Source organism: Tricharina praecox (assembly GCF_024521635.1).
Source record: "Tricharina praecox strain CBS 144465 chromosome Unknown BZA05scaffold_27, whole genome shotgun sequence".
Taxonomy (NCBI): Eukaryota; Fungi; Ascomycota; class Pezizomycetes; order Pezizales; family Pyronemataceae; genus Tricharina; species Tricharina praecox.
The window spans coordinates 341,534-369,178 of record NW_026250429.1 but is presented as its reverse complement, the minus strand read 5'-3'; the positions used below and the strand labels follow the sequence as shown (position 1 = coordinate 369,178).

The 27,645-nt window shown below is 54.7% G+C and overlaps 6 protein-coding genes across 6 annotated transcripts; 3 read left to right on the top strand and 3 right to left on the bottom strand.

Annotated features, from left to right (window-relative positions):
* Nucleotides 1-277: 277 nt before the first annotated feature.
* On the bottom strand, nt 278-2,588 carry BZA05DRAFT_342564 (gamma-tubulin complex component protein; the record flags this gene model as incomplete). Its single annotated transcript, XM_051481037.1, has 4 exons — nt 278-619; nt 676-1,510; nt 1,561-2,471; nt 2,532-2,588. 4 exons carry the CDS (start codon nt 2,586-2,588, stop codon nt 278-280), a joined length of 2,145 nt encoding a protein of 714 aa, XP_051336358.1.
* Nucleotides 2,589-3,426: 838 nt separating this feature from the next.
* On the top strand, nt 3,427-4,455 carry BZA05DRAFT_421462 (nucleophile aminohydrolase; the record flags this gene model as incomplete). Its single annotated transcript, XM_051485721.1, has 6 exons — nt 3,427-3,451; nt 3,514-3,526; nt 3,583-3,661; nt 3,728-4,071; nt 4,122-4,224; nt 4,282-4,455. The coding sequence occupies 6 exons, from the start codon at nt 3,427-3,429 to the stop codon at nt 4,453-4,455; spliced, it is 738 nt and encodes a 245-aa protein (XP_051336357.1).
* A 111-nt stretch (nt 4,456-4,566) lies between these two features.
* On the bottom strand, nt 4,567-6,340 carry BZA05DRAFT_408394 (Mob1/phocein family protein). Its single transcript, XM_051484706.1, has one exon. The coding sequence runs from the start codon at nt 6,275-6,277 to the stop codon at nt 4,721-4,723; it is 1,557 nt and encodes a 518-aa protein (XP_051336356.1). The 5' UTR covers nt 6,278-6,340; the 3' UTR covers nt 4,567-4,720.
* A 129-nt stretch (nt 6,341-6,469) lies between these two features.
* On the top strand, nt 6,470-8,502 carry BZA05DRAFT_408391 (uncharacterized protein). Its single transcript, XM_051484705.1, has 4 exons — nt 6,470-6,694; nt 6,751-6,886; nt 6,942-7,686; nt 7,753-8,502. The coding sequence occupies exons 1-4, from the start codon at nt 6,566-6,568 to the stop codon at nt 8,096-8,098; spliced, it is 1,356 nt and encodes a 451-aa protein (XP_051336355.1). The 5' UTR covers nt 6,470-6,565; the 3' UTR covers nt 8,099-8,502.
* A 4,180-nt stretch (nt 8,503-12,682) lies between these two features.
* On the top strand, nt 12,683-14,503 carry BZA05DRAFT_149447 (delta-9 fatty acid desaturase). The gene is made up of 2 exons (XM_051478987.1): nt 12,683-13,018; nt 13,080-14,503. The coding sequence occupies exons 1-2, from the start codon at nt 12,923-12,925 to the stop codon at nt 14,382-14,384; spliced, it is 1,401 nt and encodes a 466-aa protein (XP_051336354.1). The 5' UTR covers nt 12,683-12,922; the 3' UTR covers nt 14,385-14,503.
* Nucleotides 14,504-20,691: 6,188 nt separating this feature from the next.
* BZA05DRAFT_427038 (chromatin remodelling complex Rsc7/Swp82 subunit-domain-containing protein) lies at nt 20,692-22,209 on the bottom strand (the record flags this gene model as incomplete). Its single annotated transcript, XM_051486042.1, has 2 exons — nt 20,692-21,977; nt 22,188-22,209. The coding sequence occupies 2 exons, from the start codon at nt 22,207-22,209 to the stop codon at nt 20,692-20,694; spliced, it is 1,308 nt and encodes a 435-aa protein (XP_051336353.1).
* Between the last annotated feature and the right edge of the window lie 5,436 nt (nt 22,210-27,645).

Sequence of the window (27,645 nt, the reverse complement as noted above, 5' to 3'; positions counted from 1 at the left end):
GCTTTTGGTCGCCATGGTCTAGACAGGCCGTATACGACACTCAATTGATGTTCCCTCTCTGCATAAGGCTTTCTTTCTTAATCAACATAACTCAACTCCCGCCAGAATCAAAACAGACAGAAGACAACTCAAAACGCCCAAACGAAGTAGCCACACGCCCCGTAAAGTAAACCAAGCACTGTACACATCGGAAAAAGAGTCGAAAGTCGAATTGCAGAAGCAATCCATGTCCTTCCATAAGGGAACAAGAAAGAAACAACATTACTTCCACTACACTTTATCGTGCAACAGCAACAAACCCCTGCGCCGCCGTCTCGTTACTGGTCTGCGCCATCTGCAGCCGAGCACAGAGACTCAACAACACGACCGTCTCAGTAGCAGCAAAGTAGTTGAGAGCATCCAATAAGATCTTCAAGTGCCGGCTGAAGTTGTGTTCGTACTTCCCAAGGTTCTCGTTGAGCTTGACCATGTTCTCGGGATCAAAGGGGACATCCTTCGCGCCCTCCTCGAACCGCGCGGATGGCGAGGCTAGTTCCGGGTCGGCAGTGATGAGGGAGCGGGAGAGGGATGCGGTGTACGAGGAGAACATAGCACATGTTGTGGTGAGCTTCGCGTGGATCTAGGCGGGGCGGTCAGTTTCTATCTAGCGTACAGCCGGGATTAGGGAATGCATACCTTCAGCAGCTTCGCGTTCGTTAACATGCACTCCTTGAGACAGGTATCCAAGAAATCAACGTGGTGTTGCATGAGCTCATCCACCGTCTTGACCTCGTCCAGTCGCTTCATCAGCTTCGACCAATTTGGTTCCACTACCTCCATAGTGCAAAAGTACAAGAGCTGTTGCACAAATACCAGCATCCGCGCTCGCAATGTCCATGCTCTACGTTTCCAGCTCTCGACCTCGGGATATTTCGATCTATGCTTCCATGTATAGACGGACGTGTGGTCCCTCCAAGCCGAGCATAACTGGCTTTCCAAATGCCGCAGTGACAACAGATGTCGGAACAATAACTGGTATCGTAGTACTGTTTTCCGAGAGATGACAAGTGATAGAGGAAACGGTACTCTATAATCCAACTCCAACGCATTGTGTCCAGTGATAGGTCTGTCATCGGCGCTAGTGGAAGCGACATGTGAGGTAGCATCCAACGACATGGCTCCTTCTTCAACACCCGACACGTTGACAACCCGCATCAGCCATTTCGTCAGGTCTACTTCGTTCATACTGACTTTGACATCCTCCTTGAACGGATCTGACGCTGCAATGGATCCAGGTTGACGGAGCGCCAAGTCGAACAGAGATTGCAACTTCGAGACGTTGACCTTCTTTGCTTGCTTTTGAAGCTCCGTATGGCCCATCTCGAGAAAGTGATGGAAGAAATCCGCACGGTCGAGGAAGAAGTAGTGCTTCAGCGACCTGAGGCGTGCGGGCAAGGCGTGGGTGGTCAAGAGCAGGTCCAGTAGTGATGCATTTGCATGAGCGTAGGCAGAATTGACGTTTTCCAAGAACCTATACCGATTAGCACCTCCGCCAAACTCACGAAGGCATGTAAAACATACTTGATATCCTCAAATGTTCTAGGAACATCGGTCATCTCTTTGCTTACATCCACACCACCACACTCCCTCACAACATTCAAGTACTTCCCGGCCAGCAGAACTTTGTCTTTGACATTCTCGAGCTGCGGTGGGACATCGTCCAGTCTCACGGTATATCTCTTCTCCCAGTATTCATCCGTATAGTCCTCCTCCAATCTTTCTCGCCGGATGCTCTTTGCTTCCTTAACGAGGAATTCCGAGTGCGGATCGTGTATCATCCCCTTGTGAAGCCACTCGTTCAACATGCTCATGTACGGGCGTGATGCTTCTCGTAACAATAAGCTCAGCAGTGTCTTCGCCGCCGGGTCTCCAGCCATGGCCTTCAACCTTTCCGTCAGCAGCGCCAGCACAGAACCACCCCTACATATTTTCGAACCCGGCAGTGCAGCCCCGTCGTTGCCCTCCCTCAGCGCCTCAATAATATTATCGACATCGTCGAAATCATCCATCGAGTCGTCCTCATCATCCTCGAGCATTGAGTTCTTTTTCAGTATCTCATTGGCTAGTGAGTACAACTGTGCAAGCATGTGTGATGTCGGCATGGTGTGCAGATGCAACATGTGCAGAGTAAACGAGGGATTGGTGAGGAATTGGTGTTCGAATTGGCCTATCAGCACAAGGTACTCATTCAACAGTTTCCGTATCGCGGCACTAAGCGCGTGGTTGACAACTCCAAACTCCTCTCTCGATTGCACCTCCACAAACGCATCCACGCCACCATAGAACGTGGCCATCTTCAACATGGTCATGGTGAGATCTCGCAACGACGGGTCCAGCCCTGGCGCTAGCTTATATTGGGGTCCTAGAAGGCGGTCGGTTTCGTTGGCGGGGTTGTATTCATCTTTGAAGCGGATATATTGTCCTTCAAAGCCCTGTAGCGCATCCACCGGTCAGTCAACAGCTCATTTACGCGGGAACCGCTGCTTACAAACCATAAAGACAAACAATATATCCTCAATTATCGAAGCTTCTTGCATGTCGGTCGACATACCCTCCAATGGGACCGGTGCTCTCGACGGCGGCAGTACGGACGACAGCGGCGGAACCGACATGCGCGAACCCAACGGCGCCGTTGTGTGGGGTACCAAAGAGGCTTCCGGATTCCATGGTGGTAAAGCTGTTTACAGTCAATAAGATAGCCATGATATGAAGGTAATATATTCTTAAGGGAGAATTTACGAGGAGGGGTCGGTTGCGAAGCAGCTGTGCCTGGCCTATTGAAGCTTCCGGAGGTTCGGGCTGGCAGCGACGGTGGTCTGTACTTCTCCTCCTTGAGGGGCGTCCTCCTCGTCGAAGTGTATGTAGTGCTAATATGAGTGCGCTCACTTCGTCGTACTTCCGTCGTCGTCGGAGTGGCAGCAGTCCTCGTTGTACCCCTCGTAGTTGGCTTTCGCAAAGGAGGAGAGTTTGTGCCTCTCACAGAATAAGATCTGTTTCGCGAGTTCGACGTAGCGACCGACTCTCTATTCGAGCCTCGCCTGAGTGTCTCCGGCGCGGCGCGCGATGACGAAGAAGAGGCCATTCTTCCGTAGCTGTTGTTTCGCGGTTGTGGTGAATCTCTTTTTCCGTTCGTGCAAGTAGACGCGATGTCAGATATTTGTTGATGTCCGCATCGCTGCAATCAAATCAATGGTTGCTCGCGTACGGGGGTCCTTTTCCGCATCAGAACTAGCTTATATGGATCATCAAGAGCCGCATCTTCACGAGAGAACTCCAATTGCTACCCAACTAAGCAGACAACAACATCATCATCACCTCTATCCCACTCACTACCAACTCCGATTCCTTCTACATCTCCATCGCCATCTGCAGCTTCACATCGCCAATATGTTCATTGCTCGTTCCGAATATGGTAGGTTGCCTCGCCAACTCCCCCACTGTCCCGCCGTCGTTACCATAGCTAATGAATCCTAGATCGTGGTATCAAGTAAACGCTTTCCATCTTCCGGAGCTCTCAAACCATCCCCGCTGATATGTCCGAAGCACTTTCTCTCCCGAGGGACGTCTGTTCCAGGTCGAGTACTCTCTGGAGGCCATCAAGCTTGGTTCCACTGCCATCGGGGTACGAAACCCAGCACTCCTACCTACCCCGCCATGCCCGCGTCGAACCTCTAATTCGCATCTCTAGGTTGCGACCGGCTACGGAGTAATCATCGGCGTGGAGAAACGAGTCACCTCACCGCTTCTGGAAGCGTCCTCAGTCGAGAAGATTGTGGAAATCGACAAGCACATTGGCTGCGCCATGTCCGGCTTACAAGCGGATGCGCGGTCGATGATCGAGCATGCGAGAGTCGAGTCGCAGAACCACAGCTTCCACTACAACGAGCCGCTACGTGTCGAGTCCTGCACCCAGGCTATCTGTGATTTGGCGTTGAGGTTCGGCGAAGGTGCGGATGGCGAGGAGAGCATCATGTCGCGGCCTTTCGGTGTTGCGCTGTTGATTGCCGGCTACGACGACGATGGCCCACAGCTGTGAGTGGCTGCGAGATGTGTTGAGGAGCTCGGAAACTAATGAGTTGTAGCTACCACGCCGAGCCCTCCGGTACGTTCTACAGGTACGATGCAAAGGCGATCGGATCTGGAAGTGAGGGAGCTCAGGCCGAACTGCAGAACGAGTACCACAAGGTTTATATTGCCCCCCATCACGCTCCTCTTCGACAGTACACCTAACACTGCCACTAGTCATTGACACTCGAGGAGGCCGAGACGTTAGTGCTGAAGACCCTGAAGCAGGTGATGGAAGAGAAGCTGGATTCCAAGAATGTGCAGCTGGCTTCGGTGACGAAAGAGAAGGGCTTCAGGATCTATCCCGACGAGGAGATGGCTGCCGTCGTTGCCAGGCTCGGAAATGCATGATTTACGGATGCTATCGAAACCACTTTTCAAGATAGAGATGGCGAACGCAAAGAATGACACCATCAAATGTGTTTCTTGAAGTGTGAACGGACATGACCATATACTTAAACAAAACTCCATCGATTCTAGTAATACAGGGACACGTAAAATTACAGTACCCAACCCGTCAATACTACAACCACCAACTATTGAGCAACACCGGGTATTCTTGAGCAAACAACTATACAGGAAAAAAACCGTTACGCCATCACGCCCAAAAGCTTGATCACTTCTCCTCCTTCTTTTGTTCTTCCTCTTTCACTTCCTCCTTGGCCTCCGGCTTCGATTCAGGGTCAACCTTCTCCGCGTCATCTTGCCTTGCCGCAGCATCAGAGCTGGCTTCCGCGTGATTCTTCTCCATCTCATCGCTCGCCGCCGCTGCTGCTGGTGATTCTTCACTTTCCGACTCTGTAATAGCTTTCGGTTCTGCCTTCTCCTCTCCCGTAGGCTCGTCTTCGTTATCCTTCTCCCCCACCTTCTCCTCCCCCTCTTTCTCTTTCTCCTGCACCTCCTTCCCATTATCCTGCTCTTTCTCCTCCTCCTTCTCTTTCTCCTCCTCCTTCTCTTTCTCCTCCTTCTCATTCTCCTCTGCTCCACTCCCCTCACCCTCATCGGTGACTTCCTTCTGTTCATCGTCCTCCGGATCAGCCGGCGATTTTGTTCCCTCCATCGGTGTTTCCTCTTTGTCGGTTGCATCCTTCTCGACCTGCGACTCTGCCCCCTCCAAGTCCTCCTGTTCCTCATCCTGTATCTCGTCCTCGTCCTCGATGATGTCAACATCATCATCCTCACCTTCGATCATCTCCTCATCGCTATCACTCTCGTCGCTATACTCCCCCTCAATCTCCTCATCCGAGTCCTCTTTCTCTTCGCCACCGTCCACCGGCTCCAGGTGCCCTCTCGCCCCGGTCCCCCGGTCCCACTCCTCAAACTCCTCTTCCTCTTCCTCTTCATCGTCTGCCAGCAGCTCTCCATTCTTCCCCGGCTTCAACCCCTCCACCTCAGGAGGCAGCATCAAGCTGTCCTGTGGAATCAACCGGTACCTATCGGACACGGTCTTGAAGAACAGGTAGAGCCCATACTCTCCCTCGACCTCCCAAAACACCGGGCGATGTTGGAACCACGCATGCGCAAAGATCCTGTAGAGCCGCCTGAAGATGCTAGCCAGGTGCTTAACACTATTATGCTGCAGCGACAGTCTGCTGGGGAAAAATTTGGTGCTGGTGAGCATGGTCGCCGCATGGTCGAGCGTGTGCGTGGAGTAGTCGATGGCGCAGCAGCTTTGTGGCGAGTCATGAACCGCGCATAGGTACTGCCACTCGCTGGCGCGCATCTCCGGACATGTCGCGGCGGTGCATCCGTCGTTTAGGAGGGCGACGATGAGGACGTTCAGGTCGCGCGTGAGACGCCGCGTGAGTTCGTAGCACCAAAGGGTTTCTTCGACGCCCTCCGGGGGGGTGGCCAGCCGCGTGCAGTCCGCGCGCGTCAATGGGAAGGTTTGGTCGGAGCCGGGAGGATTCGTGATGTTGCTGAGGAGCGAGGCGAGGTGCTCTTGCAGCTGGAAGGCGCTATCGAGTTCGGCCAGGGAGGTTAGGGGTGCGCCGGCGATGACGTTGCGCGATTTGGTGCCTGGGCGGATCCGGCGGGTTGCTGCGGAGGGTGTAGGCGGTTTTCCTGTGCTTGATGAGGTGGCTGGATCCGACGGTGGAATTTGGACTTCGGCGAATGGTGGGGGTGAGGGGAGACGCGGGGACGTGGTTGGTGGAGCCGTTGTGGACTCCATTGCGTGTGTGCTGATCGCGTGTGCTATGTATGTCTCTGCTTGTTTGGTGATGATGTACTGCTGCTACCGCTGATGCTCTTCTGAAGACAGATAAGCTACAGTTCTAGATGAGCTTGGTTTACCCGGCAAACATGGGTGATGGGCAATGATGCCTGCCAAGTTGCTAGCCGCGACATGCAGCCCGTGCCTGTTGATCGCGAATCGTGACTTACACCAATCCTCCGCGACACCCAACGACTTCACCAATTGTCCACAAGGCACCGGGCCACTCAATTCCTCCTCTACAACATGTCCAGCCACATACCGCTCAGCCCATACGACGAGCACACCGGCGACCAGACTTCCGATGCAGGACTCACCGAGGCGGACCTGCTGATCCGCCAGCGGCTTGCGCCGGAGCTTGCACTACAACAATGGGTGGATATGTCTATTACCGCGCTTTGGATTCCGATTGCTAATGGACATACAAACAGCACACCCAGCAGTTCATGCCACCGCCGCCCGCTCCTCCTCCCGCACAGCCACAGCCGCAATCACAGCGATCACAGCCAGTGTACGTACCGGAGGCCGCGGCACCGAAGCCAGTAGCCCGAAGCACCCGCGCGAAAGGTACAGCACACTCCACACAGCACTCGCACGCCTTATATGTACTGACACCCCGTAGCGGCGGCAGCCAAACCCACAGCGCGCACGACCACGCGGCGGCGCAAAGCCAGCATCGTGGCCAAGGACGAGAGCGATGGGTCGATCAGCGAAGAGGAGTTTACGATGGAGGGGGTGAAGACCAAATCGGGGCGCAAAGTGCACCGGCCCGCACACTTCAACCCCGCACAGAAGACGCCGTCGCGGCGGCGCGGTCCCTACAGACGCAGCCACGATGCCCGCATCTGCAAGGTGTGCCAGCGTGGACATTCCCCACAGTCGAATATGATCGTGTTCTGCGACGGCTGCAATGGGCCGTTTCATCAGCTCTGCCATGATCCGCCGATTGACGACCTCGTCATCCAGGTCGAGTCCGCCGAGTGGTACTGTGCTGCGTGCGCAAAGAGTAGAGAGCAGAAGCCGCTGCAGATGGGGCTCCCGGGGACGGGCTTGACGGAGGAGGAGAAGAAGTTGTATCTGGCTAGTTTGCCGATGGCGAGCTTGATGGAGATTATCCTCTTTGCTGAGAAGACCCATCCCGACCTGCCGATATACGATCCAAGGGCGAAAGAGCTTGCAGCGGCATTCAAAGCCAACCATGCGGTGAAGCTGGACGATGGCACTCCCGGTGTCGTTGGCGAAGATGGAATCACAGAGATGGAAGACACAGGCGGACCAAACTGGGAGGAGATGATAATCCGCGCCATCACCGCTCTGGACGTCGGCAAGGGAGCACAGCCAAAAAACATCTTTGACTGGATATCCACGTACATCACCCATCCCGCCCATCCCGCTCTGCTCTGCTCTTCTATATTCCACTAACAAACCCCCAGCAACTTCCCCGCGCTCACCGGCCGCGACATCCGCCTCGAAGCGCAACCGTCATTACAAAGCGCGCTTCGCAAAGGTCGTCTGCTACGGGATGGCCACTCCTACCGTATCAACCCCTCCTTCTCCGCGCCGCTCACGCCGAAACCGCCCGGCATGCTCGCCCCCGGCTCCGGAATAAAGCTTCCGCTCGAAACGGAAATGCTCGGCGCAGCCTATCTCCTCGTCGATTACGATACGATAGCGTTCTCGCATCGCTGCAACGCTAGACAGCAAAGTGTCGACGACGATCTGATGGATGGCATTGCGTTTGCGGAGCAGCAGGATCCTACCACTACTGCTGTTCAGTAGAAATGGACGGACCAGGGGATGGTGCAGCGTTGGGGCGTGCAGGGACACAGTGATTGGGGGTGGTCGTGAATACGACGGTGAATACGACGACGACGTTGAGGAGGAGGGTGAGGAGGGCGGTGATTGGAGGCTGTATCAATATACTTGCTACGGGGATATGTTGGTGTTGGGACGCTGATACCTACCTACCGACCTACGTGTGGTTGTCTTCTTCTTTTATCATACATGTCTTCTTTGATTTTACGGTGTTACCTGTTACCTGTTTTCTTCTCTTTTGTTGGGATTTCGTTCTGTGGGGCCCGGACTTTCTGTTACATACTCTATTGTACATACAGAGTACAAAGTACATACAGAGTACATGCGAAGTACATTCTTATGAGCAATCTCCGCGGCATACGGGATGGGATGCTGCTGGTGGTGGTGGTGGTGGTGGTGGTGGTGGTGGTGGTGGTGGTGCTGCTGCTGCTGCTGCTGCTGGTGAGTGAATATTTGTCTGGCTGGCTGGCTGGCTGGCTGGCTGGCTGGCTGGCTGGCTGGCTGGATGGATGGATGGATGGATGGATGGATGGATGGATGGATGGATGGATGGATGGATGGATGGATGGATGGATGGATGGATGGATGGATGGATGGATGGATGAGCTGGCTGGCGTGGGGATACCCATCTAAGCCAGAAGCTAGAAGTTGGAAGATACGTACATGCGTGTATTCTTACTTGCATGGCGATACGAATCGATACGAATCGTTGAAGAAGGGTTGAAGGGTTGAAGGGTTGAAGGGTTGAAGCTCAACACTTCTGTTGACGCTTCGTCTGGCCCACTCGAGGCATGGCCATTAGAGATAGACCATCGGAGATAGAGACTGTACTGCCGGCGGGGGAGGGAGAGGGGGAGGGAAGGGGAAGGGGACGGGGACGGGGGGGTGGAGAAGTGGATCGACAAATCGACAAAGTGGGATGACGACGGAGTGATAGTGTGTGTCCGACATGTTGGGATCTGTACAGCATGGATGGGTGGGGCGGATAGGTAGTGTTGGAATATCGCTGCAGGGACTGGGACTGGGACTGGGACTGGGCCATCGGGGGGAGGGGGGCCGAGCAGACCAGTCCGTGCGAGTTGCGGATACGGCCAGTGGAGGAGCCCGGGGCCCGGAGCTTGGAGCTTCGAGCTCGATGTTGGGCCTTAGAACTTTCCGTTGGGAGTGCTGTTGGGATTGACGTTGGGTGGGTGCTATTCTCGTTCCATCAACGAGCTCGCGTGATTGCGAGCAGCACTCGGTACTGTGTAGCCTACCACCCAAGCCCAACACGCCCTCGTTCGAGCTCGAGACGTGCGGCAGGGAAACCCACCAGGCGAGCCAACCGGTACCATACATAGTAGAGCTAGAACCCAGAGAAGCATGCATAGCTGGGACTATTTACCCCGGTAGCAGACACACACTCTCTCAAGGAAGCTGTAAGGCGACTTGATGGTCCATGATGGCCCAAGCACCGCCTCAATTGCAGTTTCACGCATGCGTTATCACTCGGTTTTCTTCCCCTTTCCGCCCCCAAGTGCTCCGGCTAGGTAGTTAGCCCGAACGGCTAACGGTACCCAAGTGCCCTCTATCAGATGGGTCCGTCGCAGTGGCAGCGGCAGTTCGCAAGCAAGCAAGCTCTGCGCAAAGAAAAGCGGGGTATGTTGATACTAGACAGATAGCTGATAGCTATCCTATCGCCCCACGTGGAGCGTGTGCGGCTCGCCTCTAGAATTCTCTAGAGCAGAACTCGGGATCCGGGGCGCTTTGAGTCCCGAGCCTGGGCCCGACGATGCCTGGGCCCTGGTGAGGGATCTTGGATGGGGTGATCGTCCAACCGTTGAGGGCACATATGAAAGCACATCGAGATATCTATATACTCTACATATGTTCAAACTGCACGTCGACGCGGCGCTGACGTTGAGCGACAATCGAGATAGGTGGATAATTGGAAGGTAGGGTACCGGTATGTATATCATAGAGTATACATGTTTGTTGGGATGTAGGTATCGAGTGCCAATCGAGTGTCAACACTTCGCATAGTAGATGGATGCTGGTGAATGATCAGCCGTCGACGGGACATGTACGGGACATAGCAGCTCCTGCCGAATACTGGTATGTATGATAGATACTCGGCCGGGCGGACACAAACGATACCGTTACCTACGGTATCCAAGCACTGGCATGTGTTCCTTCATGTCTACCCTCACCATCACCACCACCACCATCACCACTCCCCGTGATGGTGGTGGTGGTGGTGGTGGTGGTGGTGGTGGTGGAGGTGCCGCTGGTAGGTATCATATGTAGAGTAAAAGACCATCGGTGATTGGGGAGCCTGGCCCTGGCTTGAGTTCGTGTTTTCGGCTCACCCCTTCCCCTTCCCTTCCCCTTCCCTTCCCCTTCCCTCCCCTTCTCCCCCCCACCCACGCCAGTTCCCACCCGCTGTAAATCCCTGCAGTGGCCAGCGTATCGATAAGCTTACTCTGCTCTACTAGTTTTCCTCCTGCATTTGCCCCCCTGGCCAATCAAGCGGCACCAGCCACAAAGTTTTTTTTGCTAGCTTTTTAGTGGGTTTTTTCTGTTGAACTCGATTCGAGACGCGACACTCGAGACTTGCGACTCTCGGGCTCGGAGCGCTGGGTCGGGCCGGGCGCGGTCGGGCGCGGTCGGTCGGACGGATGGATGGGTGGAAAGATTGATGGATCTGCTCGGGAGGCAAACATAGGGATCCACTCAACATCCATAGTCACGGCGGCCGGGAGGGCGGTTGATAACTTGCAACTTGATATCTTGATAACTTGACTTGATGTTCGTGGATCGTGACGGGATGATGATACCGTAGTCATGTCCATCAGGCTGATGAAGCCAAGCTGGAGTCAAGCTGGAGCCAAGTCAAGCCCGGTCGATACGATACCGGTACATACGATGCGCTACCCATGATACCGGTATGATACCGGTATGAGGTGTATGTAGAGTGCTCTATGTATGGATGTAACACGGCCATGATTTCGAATTCAGGCACCAGGTATCCCAGGTAGAGTGAACCACACATAGTAGAGAAGGTCGTTGCGTTTCGCGTGTATCGCATTCTTGATTTTGTGGGGGCGTGGCATGGCATGGGATGGTGGAGAGCATGGGGCCGGGTGGGTGGAGCAAGGCCAAGATTCTAGAAGGGTGCCGGGAGTGGGGAGGATGGGATGGGTGGGTGGGATGGGTGGGGATGGGTGGGCCAAGTCGGGTGGGGATAGCCAGGGACCGTGCATTCGTTGCGTTGCGTGGAGTAGGTGCTCTATGAAGAATAGAGTGCCACATAGGCGCCACTTGGATACTGTTTGTTGTCACCGATCTGGATGTTGGGATGGCGGCTGAGTTGAGTGGTTGCTTTACTCTGGGGGCGAGTGTCTTAGATGGGAGAAAGGGGAAGGAAGGAAGGAAGGAAGGCTCGGGAAGGAGATTTGAACGTGAGCGACAGCGACACACCGGCGGTGCTGGGGGGGAAGACGGTTGAGATGCACAAGTGGACAGAGGAGAGGGCCGAACCGGACGATGTTCTGGTGCGATGAGACGACGCGGTGCGAGGGGCGGCCGGCGGTGCGAGGGGCGGCCGGCGGTGGGCTGTCATGAGCATTAGGATTGAGGACTGGGGATTGCTATTCGATCCGGGGATTATTTCTTCCGCCGCGGTGGAGGTGGAGGCGAGGTGTTGTTCGCGCTGCTGAGGCAGGTTCTGCGCCCACTGCCACCACGCTACACACGATAGATACCAGCACCTACAAACCAGGGCCGAGGGACGGCGCGTTTTCTTCGTTCCTGCAAACCAATCCAAGCGAGCCCCACTCTTCCACTCGCCACGTCCAGATGCTACTGCTAGCAGCAGTACTGGTGGTACTGGTAGCCGCATGGGTGGTGTTTAGCACAACCAGACAGACCCGCAAGTCTTGTCTTGCAAGTCTGGGGTGTGTATCTCTGCATGCAAGGGGCCAAAACCCACGCAGCACACACCCGCACGCTCCGTTCGCTCGTTCGCTGACAGTCGGTCTTTTTTTTGGGCTGCATTCGCCTTTTTCCTTGCCGTTTTGTTGGGGAGTTGTTGGGACAGCCACTAGACCGTGTCGGGGCAGCGATGTGCGTAACCTTCGCCGCTTGGCACAGGTGGCCGCAACCTTCAGCAAAAGTTGTTGGAACGCTGAGCGACCGGGTCCAACGTCAAGCCACTCTCCATACAGCTTAGATCGACAAATCGAACGGAAATCCAGTTGCGACCGCGCTCGAATGTTGGAACTTGGAGAGGAGGAGGGAGGGAGGGAGGCAAGAACCGCGGCGGAGTGAGTGCCAGGTCGGTCTCTCAATGCAACTCTGGCAGCTGCGCAGCTTCGACTCCCGCACTGTCCCTTAATCTCCCGAACCCCCTTCTCGCCATTCTTTATATTCGTGCTGTCTTCTGCTCCCAATCTCCTCTTGCTTCAATCCATCCGACAGCGAAGAGAGAGAGGAAGAGAGAGAGAGAGGAAGAGAAAGAGAAAGAGAAGCGAAACACACCATCACACTCCAACACTCGGACACCGTTCGATCGATATCGGATATCTCGCTCGCTCGCTGCAGGAGACGCCCTTCTCTAAACGGCAAGGCAACAACAACCTTCCACCCGCACTCCACAAAAAAACTATAACCACCACTCGCTTTCCGCCTACTTTACCTCCTTCCTTCGAACACACACCACAACACACCCCCTCTTCCCAGAGGCACCCACCACTATCACTATCCGCCTTTGACCCCCAACACCAGTTTGATTTCAACCTTCAAACCGATATGCAAGCGGGAATGTCTACAGAAGCAATGGCAGACTACGAACAGCGGAAGGCGAACGCAATTGCGCGTGCCAACCGCCCCCACATCACTGATCAGGTATGTCTCCTTGTTGCGTAGAAAGTTGAAGAATCAGTTTGCTGACTCCGGTTTGTTGCAGCCCATGACGATGAAGAACTGGTGGAAGCACCTCAACCTTCTCAACACCTACCTGATCATCTTCGTCCCGATGCTCGGTCTCTGGGGTGCATACTACACCCCGCTCTCGTGGCCTACCCTGATCTGGTCGATCGTCTACTACTACAACACCGGTCTCGGAATCACGGCGGGATACCATCGTCTCTGGGCTCACTCTTCGTACTCGGCTTCGTTGCCCCTGAAGATCTATTTGGCTGCCGTTGGAGGAGGTGCCGTCGAGGGTTCTATCCGCTGGTGGTCCCGGGACCACCGTGCCCACCACAGATACACCGACACCGAGAAGGACCCCTACTCGGTCCGCAAGGGTCTCCTGTACTCGCACATCGGATGGATGGTCATGAAGCAGAACCCCAAGAAGGTCGGACGTACCGACATCTCGGACCTGAACACTGATCCCGTCGTCGTCTGGCAGCACAAGCACTACCTCTGGGTCGTCGTCTTCATGGGCCTCGTCTTCCCCACTCTCGTCGCTGGTTTCGGATGGGGTGACTGGATCGGTGGCTTCATCTACGCCGGAATCCTCCGCATCTTCTTCGTCCAGCAGGCCACCTTCTGCGTCAACTCGCTCGCTCACTGGCTCGGTGACCAGCCTTTCGATGACCGCAACTCGCCCCGTGACCACGTCATCACCGCTCTCGTCACTCTCGGAGAGGGATACCACAACTTCCACCACGAGTTCCCCAGCGACTACCGTAACGCCATCGAGTGGTTCCAGTACGACCCCACCAAGTGGTGCATCTGGACCTGGAAGCAGCTCGGCTTCGCCTATGACCTGAAGCAGTTCCGTTCCAACGAGATCGAGAAGGGTCGCATCCAGCAGCTCCAGAAGAAGATTGACCGCAAGCGCGCCACCCTCGACTGGGGTGTTCCCCTCGAGCAGCTCCCCGTCATGGAATTCGAGGACTTCAAGGAGGAGTGCCGCAACGGCCGTGCCCTCGTCCTGATCGCCGGTGTCGTCCACGATGTCTCCCCCTTCGTCAAGGAGCACCCCGGAGGAAAGGCCATGATCAACTCTGGAATCGGCAAGGACGCGACCGCCATCTTCAACGGAGGTGTCTACGAGCACTCGAACGCCGCCCACAACCTCCTCTCCAACTTCCGTGTCGCCGTCGTTCGCGGCGGTTGCGAGGTAGAGATCTGGAAGCAGGCTACCAAGGAGAACAAGGAGGCAGTTTCCGCCATCGACTCTTCGGGCCAGCGCATCGTCCGCGCTGGTCAGCAGGTGACAAGGATGGCTGAGCCTCTGGTTGCCGCGCCCGCTTCGTAGGCCGATTCTCTCTCTCTCTCTCTCTCTCTCTCTTTCTCTCTCCCTCCTCTCTTTGATACTTTTGTACAATCATGATTTTTACGAACTTCAAAGGGAAGGGAAGAAGAAGCGGGATTGGGGTTGGGAGTGTGTGTACAGTTTGTGCTTCCGGTGCGGTGCGTTTTTCATATGGGTTTGGCGTTTCGCGAATGTGTCTTTGTGGTCTTGTGGGGAAAAAAAAACTGTTGCTTTTTCTACTTACTTATGGGTTTCTACTTTTTCTTTCTTTTTTTTCTTTTTCTTTTTCTTCTTTCTTCCTTTGCTCTTCACTCGATGGGGCGGTAGATTGATAGAGGGGACGTGAGACGCGGGATGGGAGTGCGTGCTGAGATGGGAGTGCGTGCTGAGATGGGAGTGCGTGAGAGAAGTGAGAGTGTAAGGGGGCTGAGTGGCATAATGGGTCTTTGAGAAGAGGAATATCATTATGGTTTTTGAGGACTTGAGGATGATCGTGAACGTGAATGTGAGAACATGCAGTGATTTCGAATCTGACCGTGAAACTGAGATGATGTGAACGTCAAATGGCACGGCATAAAATCTGCGGGATGGAACGGTGAGGTGTATCATTGGTTTCAGCGTATTCGCGTTCACTCTATGGATGGGGATCATTGATGATGATGGCGGCGGAACGGTGAGATTTATTATTGTTTATTCGTTTCATCGTATTCACGTTCACTCTATGAGGGGGGAGGGGGCGGTAAGGAGATGGCAAGGAGATGACAAGGAACTGGCTGATTGCATCTTGTATGCACCCAGGCGGGCTGGCGGGCGAGTGATGAGGAGGACGGTGATATCACGGTACCTGCCTTGCGCGGGCGCTGAGCCGAACTTCTGGAAGCCGAGGGCCGCTGAACTTGTATGATAGTACTGTGCGCGCGCGGGATGGATACAGGCTACAGCTGGTACAGATACATATCCTCTACACACAGAACGTATGTGCTAAGTTACACTGTACAGACGCTTCGAAGTTCGTGGTATCTGTCTCGTGCCTGGCTCGTGCCTCGGTGCTGATGGAGCTGGAGCTGGATCAGGCTGGGCCTCGAATCTTCGATTATGGTTGTAACTTGTTGCTACCTTGGCCAGGTATGCCTCGGTATGCTGCCCCTCTGCCCTCTGCCCTCTGCCATCTAGACTCTAGAGGAAGCACAGAGGCCGTCGGAAGGGACGGAGGAGGTATCGAGGGAGGACATGAAGTAAGCCGAGGACGAGGACGAAAACGAGGACGAGGACGAAAACGAGGACGAGGACGAGGACGAAAACGAGGACGAGGACGAAAACGAGGACGAGGACGAGGACGAAAACGAGGACGAGGACGAAAACGAGGACGAGGACGAAAACGAGGACGAGGACGAAAACGAGGACGAGGACGAAAACGAGGACGAGGACGAAAACGAGGACGACGCGGAACTCGATCTCGCGATTTGAGGGGGGGGGCAGTGCGGGATGATGACCGAAACGGGGGGTAAAGAGGGAAGGTCCGAAACTGGGTAGGTGAGGGCTTCAAACTTCTTCTATCTTTAATCTTCACTACATCCTACCTAAATAAACATCCATGGTGTGGTTATGGTTATGGTTACACTCAGGCACGAAGGCACGAAGGTAGAGTAGGCACGCGGGAGGTTGTAATTTGTTGTTGGGCTGGGTTGGTAAGATATCCTTTATGTACTCAACATAGACATACCTTCGATAGATAGACTATTCTACCGATGTTAATCAAGCTTTAGGTATTGAGTTACATTTTGGGCTGGTGACGCAAGGGCTGCTGTATGTTGAGCTCTGGCTGTTCGACAGTCGTCACGAACGGTATGTTAGGTAGTGCGGGCTCATCTTCATCTTCCCGCCTCTTCAGCTTCCTCAGCTCCCGAGCTCCCGAGCTCCCGAGCTAGATATCAACCGCGCTCCACCCTCCAGTGTCCATCCTCTAATTTCCAGACCTACCTACATAAATCAGAGCTACATAAATCAGAAGTCTCGAATTATTCGCACGTGCTATTAGTGGCCCGTGGGACGTTGGGACGGTGAGACCGATAACCCACGGCCGGCGGCCGCAGTGTAAACAGCCATGATCTGATAAGGTCGAATGCTATGATGATGATGAAACAAAAATAACAAAAATAACAAAAAATAACCCACGGCCGCGCGGCTCTGATACGCCTACTTACTTTTGTACGGCCGTGCGGCGTGGATACGCTCGGATGCCGATATGTATTGTACATACGAGGAGAACGTGCTCTACATAAATAGTCCACTCGGCTCGGAAGCGGAGGGGGGGCGGGACCGGGACCGAGACCGGGAGTGGGAGCGGGAGAATATTTACCCATGAGACGGCTCTGCTCGGCTGCGCCCAAGCCGTGCTCCGGATGGTGGGTGGGCCGGGCTGGCAACATGGTGACAGCCCATGAGCACCGCCCGCCCTCCTCTCACTGTACACTACGCGGTAGGTATGTAGGTCCGATTGCTGATGCTGATACTCCATCCATCCATTCACAGCTGGAGCATGTGGAGGCTGAAGCTCGAGCACGGGTGAGTCGATATCCCGGCCCGTACGAGAGAGGACCGGAGAGTTGTTTGCCCGGACGTAGGAGCGGTAGTCCAGCCGCTGCAGATGTCGGATGTCAGCTGAAGTGGGTGGACGGGTGGATGGGGGACGGGTGGATTTGAGGATGGGAGGATGGGAGGACGGGAGGATGACCGGCCAATGGGCCCCAGTGGTTGGTATGATGGTACATGCATCGTCCCGCACTCTCCTAAGTGGCTGCATATTCCGGGCCACACTCCCCGCTCTACTCAGCCTCAGCGTCTCATTCGCTCTCGAGCACGAGCGTCAATGAATCCTGCAGGCTCGAATCTTCCAAGACCTCACCACCCGCTCCCCAAAACCTCGCCCGTTCCCCCAGACCACACTCATTCGTTCCTTACCCAACCTCGGCGTCTCATTCGCTCGCTCTCCCCAGCCTCAATGAATCCTGCAGGCTCGACTCTCACGGGGCCGCATCACTCGCTCCCCAACCCTCACTCTCACTCTCACTCGTTCTCATTCTGTCTTCCAGACCCCACCCAAACCGACCTACCCCTTCACGGCTTCACGGCTTCACGGCTCGTAGCCAATTCACGAGACACTCAAAACCAGGAGCACCAGTAACTAGGGCATGTCAGCGTAGTTTTGTTCCCCTCTTCCACCAGAAACCAGAGTGTCATGACTTCCATATTTCGAACCACCAGCCATTCAAGCGAGCACATGCGTGAACTTTCCCAGAGAATGAAGTTACATCCCCAAACCCCCTTTTTCTCGGTGGGGTACAATGGGTTACAGTGGCTCATCCGCCAACTTCAGTAAACTGTATTCCCAAATACGACATAAGCCAGCCAGCCTCCTCCAAACTCGAAATCGTGACTACAAGGTATCTCTAGACTCCATATGTGGTTTCTTGGATGATCCACACCAACATCCCAATGAGCATTTTGATCACCATCCCATAATACCATTTACCTATCCCTACCTAGCCTTATTCTTCTCGGCCAGATGGTGATCCGTGATGAGCTCCCCGGATTATCTGTATATCTGTATACCTACATAAGCAGCTGGCTGGCTCACCGACGGGTATGAGTCTGCCGTGCGGTAGGTAGTTTAGATCGTCTGCATGCGAAATAAATCGATGCTCTCTCTCTCTCTCTCTCTCTTTCTCTTGTGGCAGCGAGTGCTCGAAGGCTGGTTTAGTCCCGACTCTCGCTATTCCTCGCATCCGAGTGATTGAGTGATCAAGTGATCAAGTGATAGGTGGCATAGGTACCCGAACCCAAAGCCACCGGAGGACTTTCGGTCTTCGAGGGATTCCGAGTCGAGTGGGCGGGCGGGTAGGAGGCATGGTGGTTGCGTCGTGAACGGGATGTCGGAGTTCGATGGAACTCGAGATCTACTACGGTTCAGGTGTCGTTCATGATCAAAAGTCTCATTCATTCTTGCTAGGTTTATTCACTCTTCCCAGGTCTATTCACTGTTCCGGGATTACTCAACCGCCCCGATCTATTCACTCTTACAAGCCTCATTCGTTCCAAAAGTCTCATTCACTCTTCCTAGGTCTATTCACTCTTCCAGGCCTCACTTAACCTCCCGCATCTATTCACTCTTCCAGGCCTCACTCAATCTCTCAGCTCTATTCACTCTTTCGGACTTCATTCGTTATCAAAAGTCTCATTCACTCTGTCTGGGTCTATTTACTCTTTTAGATGCCATTCGTTGTTATTAGTTTCATTCATTCCTCCCAGCTCCATTCACTCTTCCGAGTTTCATTCGAACTCCTAGCCCCATTCACTTTTCCAGGCTTTACTCAACCTCCTGGCTGTTAGAAGGACTCGTGGAGGTGATCACTAGAACGATCGAGATGGAGAGAAGTGAAGCGGTATGTTCGTGTCTAGGAGCTACCGGTACAAGAGAAAGAGAAAGAGAAGGAAACTTGAACCCGCTACCGCACCGAATGTTCCAAGCACCCAATGTTCCAAGCACCCACCACCAGCCCTCCAAACGGCTAGTGGACTACTTACAGGAACACACTCGTTCCTACACCAGCTCTATTCACTCTCAACCATCCAGCTCTATTAATTCTTCCGAGCTCTATTCAGCCTTCCAACTCTATTCTCTACTCTGGCCCACTCAACCTCCCAGTCCATTCACGCTTCCAGGCCCCACTTAACCTCCCAACTCATTCATTCACCCAGGGCACATTCGTTTTCCCAGGCTGTATTGACGCTTCCTAGCCATGCCCACTCCTCTAGCCTCACCCAGGCGCAGCCCAGCGCAGTCTCGACTTCACTCACACGCTGTCTCCGAACCCATCGCAGCCGGATACGGACGCCATGTAGGCTATCTTCGGCTGGCCTCGTCGTCTTCCGGTCGAAGGCGTGGAAAAGGTATCGAGCTGGGTTGGAAGGTTTCTCCAACACGATCTTCAGGGCTCGACGCGGAGGGGAGGTGGTTGGGGAATATCCTCCCACTGTGTAGATTGCCGATCGTTATTAGAGTTGTATGGGCCTTGTTTATTCTTAAGGGCTTCATTCATTATCATAAGTTGCATTCATTCTTCTAGTTCTATTCACTCTTCCAAGGTCTATTCACTCTTTCAGGCCCCACTCAACCTCACAGCTCTATTCACTCTTCCGAGCCCACTCAACCCTCCAAGTCTATTCATTCTCCCAGGCCCCGCTCAACCTCCCAGTTCAATCCACTCTTTCAGGCTTCATTCGTTGTCAAAAGTCTCATTCACTCTCCCTAGGTCTATTCACTCTCTCCAGCACTATGCACTCTTCCAGGCCCCACTCAACCTCCCAGCTATCCACTCTCCCAGGTACATTCATTCCAAAACGTCTCATTCACTCTTCCACCCCCCCTCAACCCCCCAACTCCCATTCACCCACCTCGGTCACATTCGCTTTCACGAGCTATATTGACGTTTCCTAGCCATCCCGCCATACCAACTCCCCTAGCCCCGTCCAACTTCGCATGCCCCATCCAGGCCCAGCCCAGCGCAGTCTCAAGTGGGAGGGGGGCAGCAACTTTCCGCATTCGAGGATACGAGGTCGGCACCACCAGCTCCCGGTAGTTGGTTGCGAGTGATCTGCCGTGGCCCGGACCAATATTCGTCGCCAACTACCCACTACCACGGAATACTACCACGCCTGCTCAGGATTGCTCACGTCTGCTCACTCGCTGTATGTACATAGTGGGAGGTGAACCGGTAGTTTGCTCGGGACAGTACCTACCATCCAGAAGACGTTTCAGGGGGCAGAGATAGAACCCCGCATTCGCATTCTCTATCATACTGGGAGACCCCTTCGCGCCTCCTCAGGCCTCGGAAAAAAAGAAAAAGTAATTGGACGGACCGACACGTAGGGGGTTTGATGTAGAGTATCTAATGTGAATGGAATGGGCGCAGTCATCTATTGCAATACTATAGGACCTAGGTAGACAGTCTGGCGTGGCTCAGCATGTCAACCTTGAAGCTCACATAGGTACGGTGAACCTCACCAGCGAACGAGGCCCCGGAGGGGGGAATGGAAATGGAAATAGAGAAATTGGAATTGGAAGGCATAAGCAAAGTGGTGAGCAAGTACTAGATAAGTAAAAAGAGAAAAAAAGCTGCAGTGAAAAGCGTAGTCTAGGTACACCATCCCACACCATCCCACACCATCCCACACACATAGAGACATAGACATACACACAACACACATCCCCCACCCCGTAAAATCATACAATGAAAAATCGGAATCGGAATCAACCCCAGACCTGCGCCCACTTCACCTCCATAGCCATCTGCGCTCTGACGGCCTCCTTCTCCTCCTCCGTCTCGAGCGCATCAATGAAGCTGTCATCCCAGTCCCCGAAGCCGTCCGTGAGCTCACCGACAGTAGCGCCGAGACCGTGTCCGACCCACGGCCTGGTCTCGAGCACCTCGTCGACGACGATAGTGTCGGGGGTGACCTTAGTGTCGACGACGCGCGCCCAGCGGACCAGGGTCGGCTGCGTGTCCCGCGGGAAGTGCATCTGGTTCGAGTGTGGTTCGTAGACGCCAAACTCGGGGACATTATTGTGGCGGAAGACGCGAAGGGTGTGGTTGAACGTTTGCGAGGCCTGCGCGTGCGCCGCCATCCAGTTGATATCTGTGATGATGATCTTCTTTCGTTTCTGCTGCTGCTGGGCAGCGCTCTGGGTGGGAACGCTGGGCTGGCCCGTGTGGTAGACGCTCGATGCGCCGTGCCACGCCACGTACTGGTTGCGGTTGTATTCCTCGCCCGGGCCGGGGAGCTTGTCCTCCGGATCGGCGATCTCCCCCTCGATCGCGCCTTCCTCCCGCGCTCGCGTTTCCCAAAAGTCGTCGATGATCCGCTGGCCGCCGACGATGATGCGCGCGCCGAACTCGCGGAACACGGAGCGCGCGGTGACCACGCCGATCGCGCGGCCCTTGTACGAGTGCGGGATCAAGTTCCGGCCGATCAGGTCGTACTTCTCGTTCGGCTCGGTGATGATCTTGAAGAGCTGCTTGTGCTTCTGGAAGAAGAGGTAGGAGTCGCGGAAGCCGATGCAGCGCGCCGGCTCCGTCGACAACATGTACAGTCTGTCGCCGCGACCCGTGATGGTGAAGGTCCTGCAGCGGTACTCGCGGCCGCCCTGGAGGTACCCGTTCTCGTCGACCTTCTGCTGCCCCAGCGGGTCCTCGTCGAGCACGATCTCGTCGTTAAACACGCTCTGCGCATTCCCATCCTTGTCCAGCGGCACCTGCGTGTAGTGGCTCGGCCCGCCCCTACTGATCCTCCCCTTCCCGGGCGCCGGCGGACGCCCCCGCCGCTTCCCGCGAGTGCTGTACGACGGCGTCGGATGGTGATTGCCCGCGTCCGAGCCGGTATCGTCGAGGTCCCCGCCATCGGCATTGCTACCGCCGCGCGGTGTCGAGAGGCGATTGCGCTCCTCTATGGCGGCCCGCGACGGACGCCCACGCTTGCGCTTAACAGGCGCAGGGGTGTAGGAGGGCGGCGACGGGGGGTTCGACGCAAGCGTGTCATCTGCGGCGGGAGTGGATGCGCCGGTGCCGATGGTCGAGCCCGGGGTCGGCGAGCGCGAACCTGCAAAGTCTGGAGGAGGGGCGTCGGAGGCGGCTGTTTGCGTCGGTTGGTAGATCACTCTTTAGTCTGCGTTGTTCGTGTGTGCGCATGGGGTGGCGGGGAGGAGGGGTGATGTCAAGATTGCGGGATGCGCATCGGGGTTAACTGTACCTTGGGATTTTCGACGAGGCATTGCAGATGGCTTTTGGGGTGGGTATAATAACCCTACTTTTTGGTCCGAGAGATTACTAGGGTGGCGCAGTTGTCGTTGCGAGTTATTAGGTTGGGCGCGTTGTATGTGGCGGTGGTTGCGGTGGTTGCGGTGGTGGCGGGGTGGTTGCGGTGGTAGTGGTTGTGCTGTATACAGGCGTTTGTCGCTTTTGTCGTAGTTGTTGTTGATGCGTGCTGCTCGTTCGTTCGTTCGTCACCGGGAGACGCGAAGCCTTGCCCTTGATGAGGTGCACGGTGTGGAGTCGCGTTGGAGCGATTGAAAACCGGGTAACACCACCCCCCAGTTTCTTCACAGCATATCACCCGCAAAGCGGTCAAAGCACCCGTGCAGGCACCGTTTGGTTAATAATTTCATAAGGCACCACATCTCCGACGCCGGACATGGGATATGCGTGAGTGTGTTGGTCCTGCAATCGCAAAGCTCGAGGCTGTGCTGTGCTGTGCTGTGAGGCTTGCTATGTATATAGTACTATATGTGACCGTATCGTATGTAGTGCACATGAACATTGGAGAGAGAACAGTACACGTCTCCCCTTGCGATATCAACTGGCCTGCAATCGAAAGAAACTCAGGCCTACCGAGTTACGCGAACTCGTGAGTCGAGCTCGCTCTTCGTCTCGTCTCGTCTACCTAGTCTAGGTACCCAGAGTACTCTACCCGCAGCGAACCCACAGCGAACGAGCGAACGAGCGAGCGAGACCAATCGGCGCAACTGTGCATGTCATCGTCCGCACGTATGCACATATTGATCATATACGCAGGAATCCGAAAGCGTGTACCTGTCTTTTGACGGTCGCCTGCATATATGTAGTTATGCAAACCGACTCTGTAAAATGAGTGATATCTCATGCAGTACCACCACTACATCTACTACAATCACCACAACCACCACCACGTCCACACCCCAGCCACGTGAGTACATAATCCACTGTAACAACAACAGCCACATACATACCGGTACCTAAGCAAGCAAGTACTCTAACAGCACAGCGGCCCACCCGGCGCCTCATCTTCCAGTCCTCTTCCAGTCCGTACTGTATACATATGTCTATTGTTTTGTTTTATTGATCTTCTCCAGGCGGGCCACGGGAGCAAAGACAGGTCCTATGTAGATGGTACCGTATATATTTTCTATGTACCAAGTAGATACTCTATCCGACCAGATTACAGCCAGCCGCCCGGGTGCTGGTACATACCAAGTAACCAACCAAGTAACCAACCAACCACTAACAAGCCAGCCAGTCGATCGCAGGCCCCTTCGTTCATGCTTGAACTTTCCCGGGGTCTGCAGCGCAGGCATGGCTATCGTTCGTTCTTTCGTTCGCTCGCTCGCAAGCTCGTAGAAAATCGCGCGGCGGCTATCTCATATCTACATCTTTACATAGATACCTACTCATTCTTACATCTGTCCCCTCCAGTCCTAAGAAGTATGTAGATATGTATGTACCTGTATATGTATGTACCGTATGTATGTGTGTATGTGTCCGTCCCAGTCCAGTCCACGGCTTACATACTATCATCGTCCTCCCTCCACGCCTCTACGCGTAGGCCGAGTAACTATCTACGCGGAGTACGCGGAGCCCGCGGAGGACGATCCAAAATCCGAGTATGTATCTACTCTAGATACTCTACCTACTCTAGATATGATATGTACGATATGTATTTCGCCACCCCCTCCCCCCTCCCCCCTCCCCACGACACCCACGACACACACGACCCGCCCAGCACCGGCCAGCACCAGCACGACATGACATATACTTTCCGTGTACATGTAGGCGTCGTTGAATCCAGAAACCACAGGCGGGTTTGGGTGCGGGTGCGGGGCTGCTGCTGCTGGTGCTGCGGATGCTCAGTTTGCAAATACATATTCTACATACTCTACCTTGGGTATGTAGGTGATGTGTGGAGTGAGTAGAGTGACGAACGCTAAAACAAAGGGAGCAGTTCGTTCCTGCGTCGTAAGTAAGTAGTTACGGGAGGGGAACTCTACGTCGTAGAGTAGAGTACCGTAGGGTGGGAGTGTGGAGGGTGGTGCAGTGGGGAGTATTTCGAGCCCTTTCCTTTCCTTTCCTTCCCTTCCGCGTTCTGGAGGTCCAGGGATCTAGAGTAAACGGCGACGAGAGAACAAGAACAAGAACAAGATACTTTAGATAGAGTATCTAGAGTGGGAGGTTTGGCATACATACTACCGGTACCGTACCCCACTGGGGTGCAGCGCGGTGGGTGCGGTGCGGTGCGGTGCGTGTTTTCAGGGCCTCTGGCCAGGGCGCGCGCTGACCAGCAGAAGCAGTAGCAGAAGCAGAAGCAGAAGCAGGAGCAGAAGCAGAAGCAGGGCAAGGGGAAACGAGCGCGAGCGGAACGGAAGCCCCCGCCCGCCACCACTACCACCATGTTCTTTCTCCACCATGTTCTCTCTCTGTCTTTCTAGATATCCTCTGCATTTCCTCATCAGCCGCGGAGCCGATGCTGTATGTGTGTGTGTAGATATATGTGTGTGTGGGTGTGTGTGTGATGGACGACCCAAGTGCAGGAGTAGTAGGTAGAGTACTAGTCAGTAGTACTCTAGTGGCATCGAGAAGTCAGTTTCCCCGCCTGGCTGACTATCGGAAGTTCTCGACTTTCGTCCCGGACGTTGAGTTGAGTTGAGTTGAGTGTTTTCCCCTCGAAGGGGAAGGGGGGGGGGGGCGAAGAATGAACGACGCGGAAGTCACCTGTCCCATCCACCACCCATCTACCACCCATCCATGATACTCCACCGTGCTCCATCCATCCATCACCATATCACATCACATCGCGCGGCCGGAAGATCGAAGGAGCTTTAAGCATAGAGCGTCAAGCATAGAGAATAGAGCATAGAGCATATCTAGAGCATAGAGCATAGAGCAATGCAAGGGGGTGAGGTGGGGAGGTGGTGGTGGTGGTGGTGGTGGTGGTGGGGAGGGGGGGGGGGGGCATAGCTATAATACATAGCAGATGTTGTTTTGTTTTGTTTTGTTTCCTCGATCCGACCCTTCAACCTGCTACCTGCTACCATCTAATAATCCAACATTTGTTTATATTTCCGAATTCTTCTGAACCCGCAAGTACCGCGCTCTTGTTCCAACTTCCGCTTCGTGTGTCTCTCTCTTTCTTTCCTTCTCGTCGGTTCTTTCTTTCCCCGCAAAATGGGGTTATGTTTGGTAATGTATGGTAATGTATGGATTCATGTGCGTAATTTATCGCCATATTATGGGTACATATGGGGACCGCACCTGGTGACACTGCCGGAGAGGAGAGGGCACGTTCTTTCGACCTCCCTTCCTCTCCTTGCGCGCGCGCCGGCACAGCTCCATTCCTCGGCTATATGTGGTGGTGCTGGGTGGTACTGGGTGGTGTTAATGGTGGTGGTGGTGGTGGTGAATCGTGATGGATGGCAACTTGCCTGCCTACCTACCTACCTGCCTGCCTACCTACCTACCTGCCTGCCTACCTACCTACCTGCCTGCCTGCCTGCCTGCCTGCCTGCCTACATACCGGCCTGCCTACTTGCCATGCACGATGATTGATGTGATGTGACCGCCGACACCCGGAGATCATTTTTTCCATGACTCTGCGAGCGAGCATTTTCTTCATGTATGGATGTATGATATGTATGATATGTATGTCTCCCTGGGTACTCCGCTCCAAGCCATGGTTAGTGTGCAGTAGCCGCTAGGATAGGATTCGTTTTCGTGGGGATCCAGAGCTGCGCAGAGTAGAATTGTAGAGTATGTAGAGCACCTAAAGAAGCACACAGAAAGCCACGATAGATAGATACCGTCCGGGTTATCGGCCACACGAATGGATTGGGATGGATGAGGATGGGGGGAGGGGAGCCACAAACTTGTGCGTGGAACTCGCCGGGCGTGAAGGCCTACGATACACACGTAGAGTACAGGCAAGCTGTGCGCAGTGTGTTCATACGCGTTCTCCGTCGCTCCTCCGATCACTATAAACAGATCAAGACGTCCGAGTCAAGTCATGAGTCCTTCGTCGTCCGTCATTCGTCGTCCATCGTCCGTAGTGGCCGCGTTGCCGGTATGTATCCTCGAAATCAGGTTCGATCGAGTCATCCATCGATGTCCGCATTTTTTTCTTCATGCTTTCTTTGCCACATCCGATGTCCACAGGACCGGACAGGACAAGACAGGACAGGACAGGGCGTGCGGCGGTAGGCGGACGTAGGTGCTCTACCTAGTGGTGGACGTGCGCGCGCGGTGGGGAGGGAGGGGCGGTGCATCAGCATCAGCATCAGCATCAGCAGCAGCAGCATCATCACACCTCCAACTCCACTCCACCTCCACCTCCACCACCTCCACCTTTTTCTTCATCCTTTGCGCATACGCACGCTACTCCACTCTCGGCTAGGTAGTTGGTTAGAGCGTGGAAAAAAATCAGTCTCCAAAAGCTCCGATAGCTCTCTCCTCCTCGATTAGATATCAATCCGCATTTTTCTCTTCATCAGGAAAATATCATCAGCGAATCCAAATCTTCCTTGCTGGCTCGCTCGCTCGCTCGCTTCGCTGGAGGAGGGTGAACGGAGTGACGGAAGAGGTGCGGAAGAAAAGCGGTGGTGGTGGTGGCGGCGATGGTGGTAGTGATGGTTGGTGCTGCTGCTGGTGGTGGTTGTGATAGCGGTGGTAGTAGAGGTGGTGGGGCGGCGGCGGCGGCGATCTGGGCATCACAGAGCACTCTATGTTGCACCGTTCTACTCCACTTCCCTACACATCTACCCATGGTCCAGTCGGTCACTCAGCCAACCGGCCAACCGGCCAACCAGAACAGCGCGTGGTTACTCTATCCGCGCTGCAGAGATGGATCGATGGCAAACCCGAAAAGAAAGAAGAAAAAACATGGAAGGAAGGGTAATAAACGTTTTCCGCACGCTTTCTGGTGATGACGGCGATGAGTGGGAAGTGGTAGAGTGCTCTACATACATCCCGAAGCGGAAGAGGAAGAGCAAAGAAGAAGAGGAAGGCGCGCACTACCGGTATTCGTCGCACGGCTCGATGTGATTGCTCGACGTTCGGGGAGTAAGCAAGCAACCAAGCAAGCAAGCAAGCAACCCAGCAGGCAGGCAAGCAAGCCGCCGACCCAGCCGCTCCCATTCGCAGCGCACACCGCCTCGAAGGGGTCGGTCTTGGGTGTCTGCTTCAAGTGCTTCCCCTCTCGCTCGCTCCCGGCAGCCATCGTTCTGTTTTGTGCCGCCATGAATACATATTTCGCTCCACCATTCACGGGCGCGGGTCCTGCAGTGCCATCCACCCCCCATCCACCCATCCACCCCCATCCACCCATCCACCCATCTATCCATCCACCCATCCTTCCAGACAAGACGCTCGGACAAATGAGAGCAGCCAGGCCAGGTTCCAGACATCCG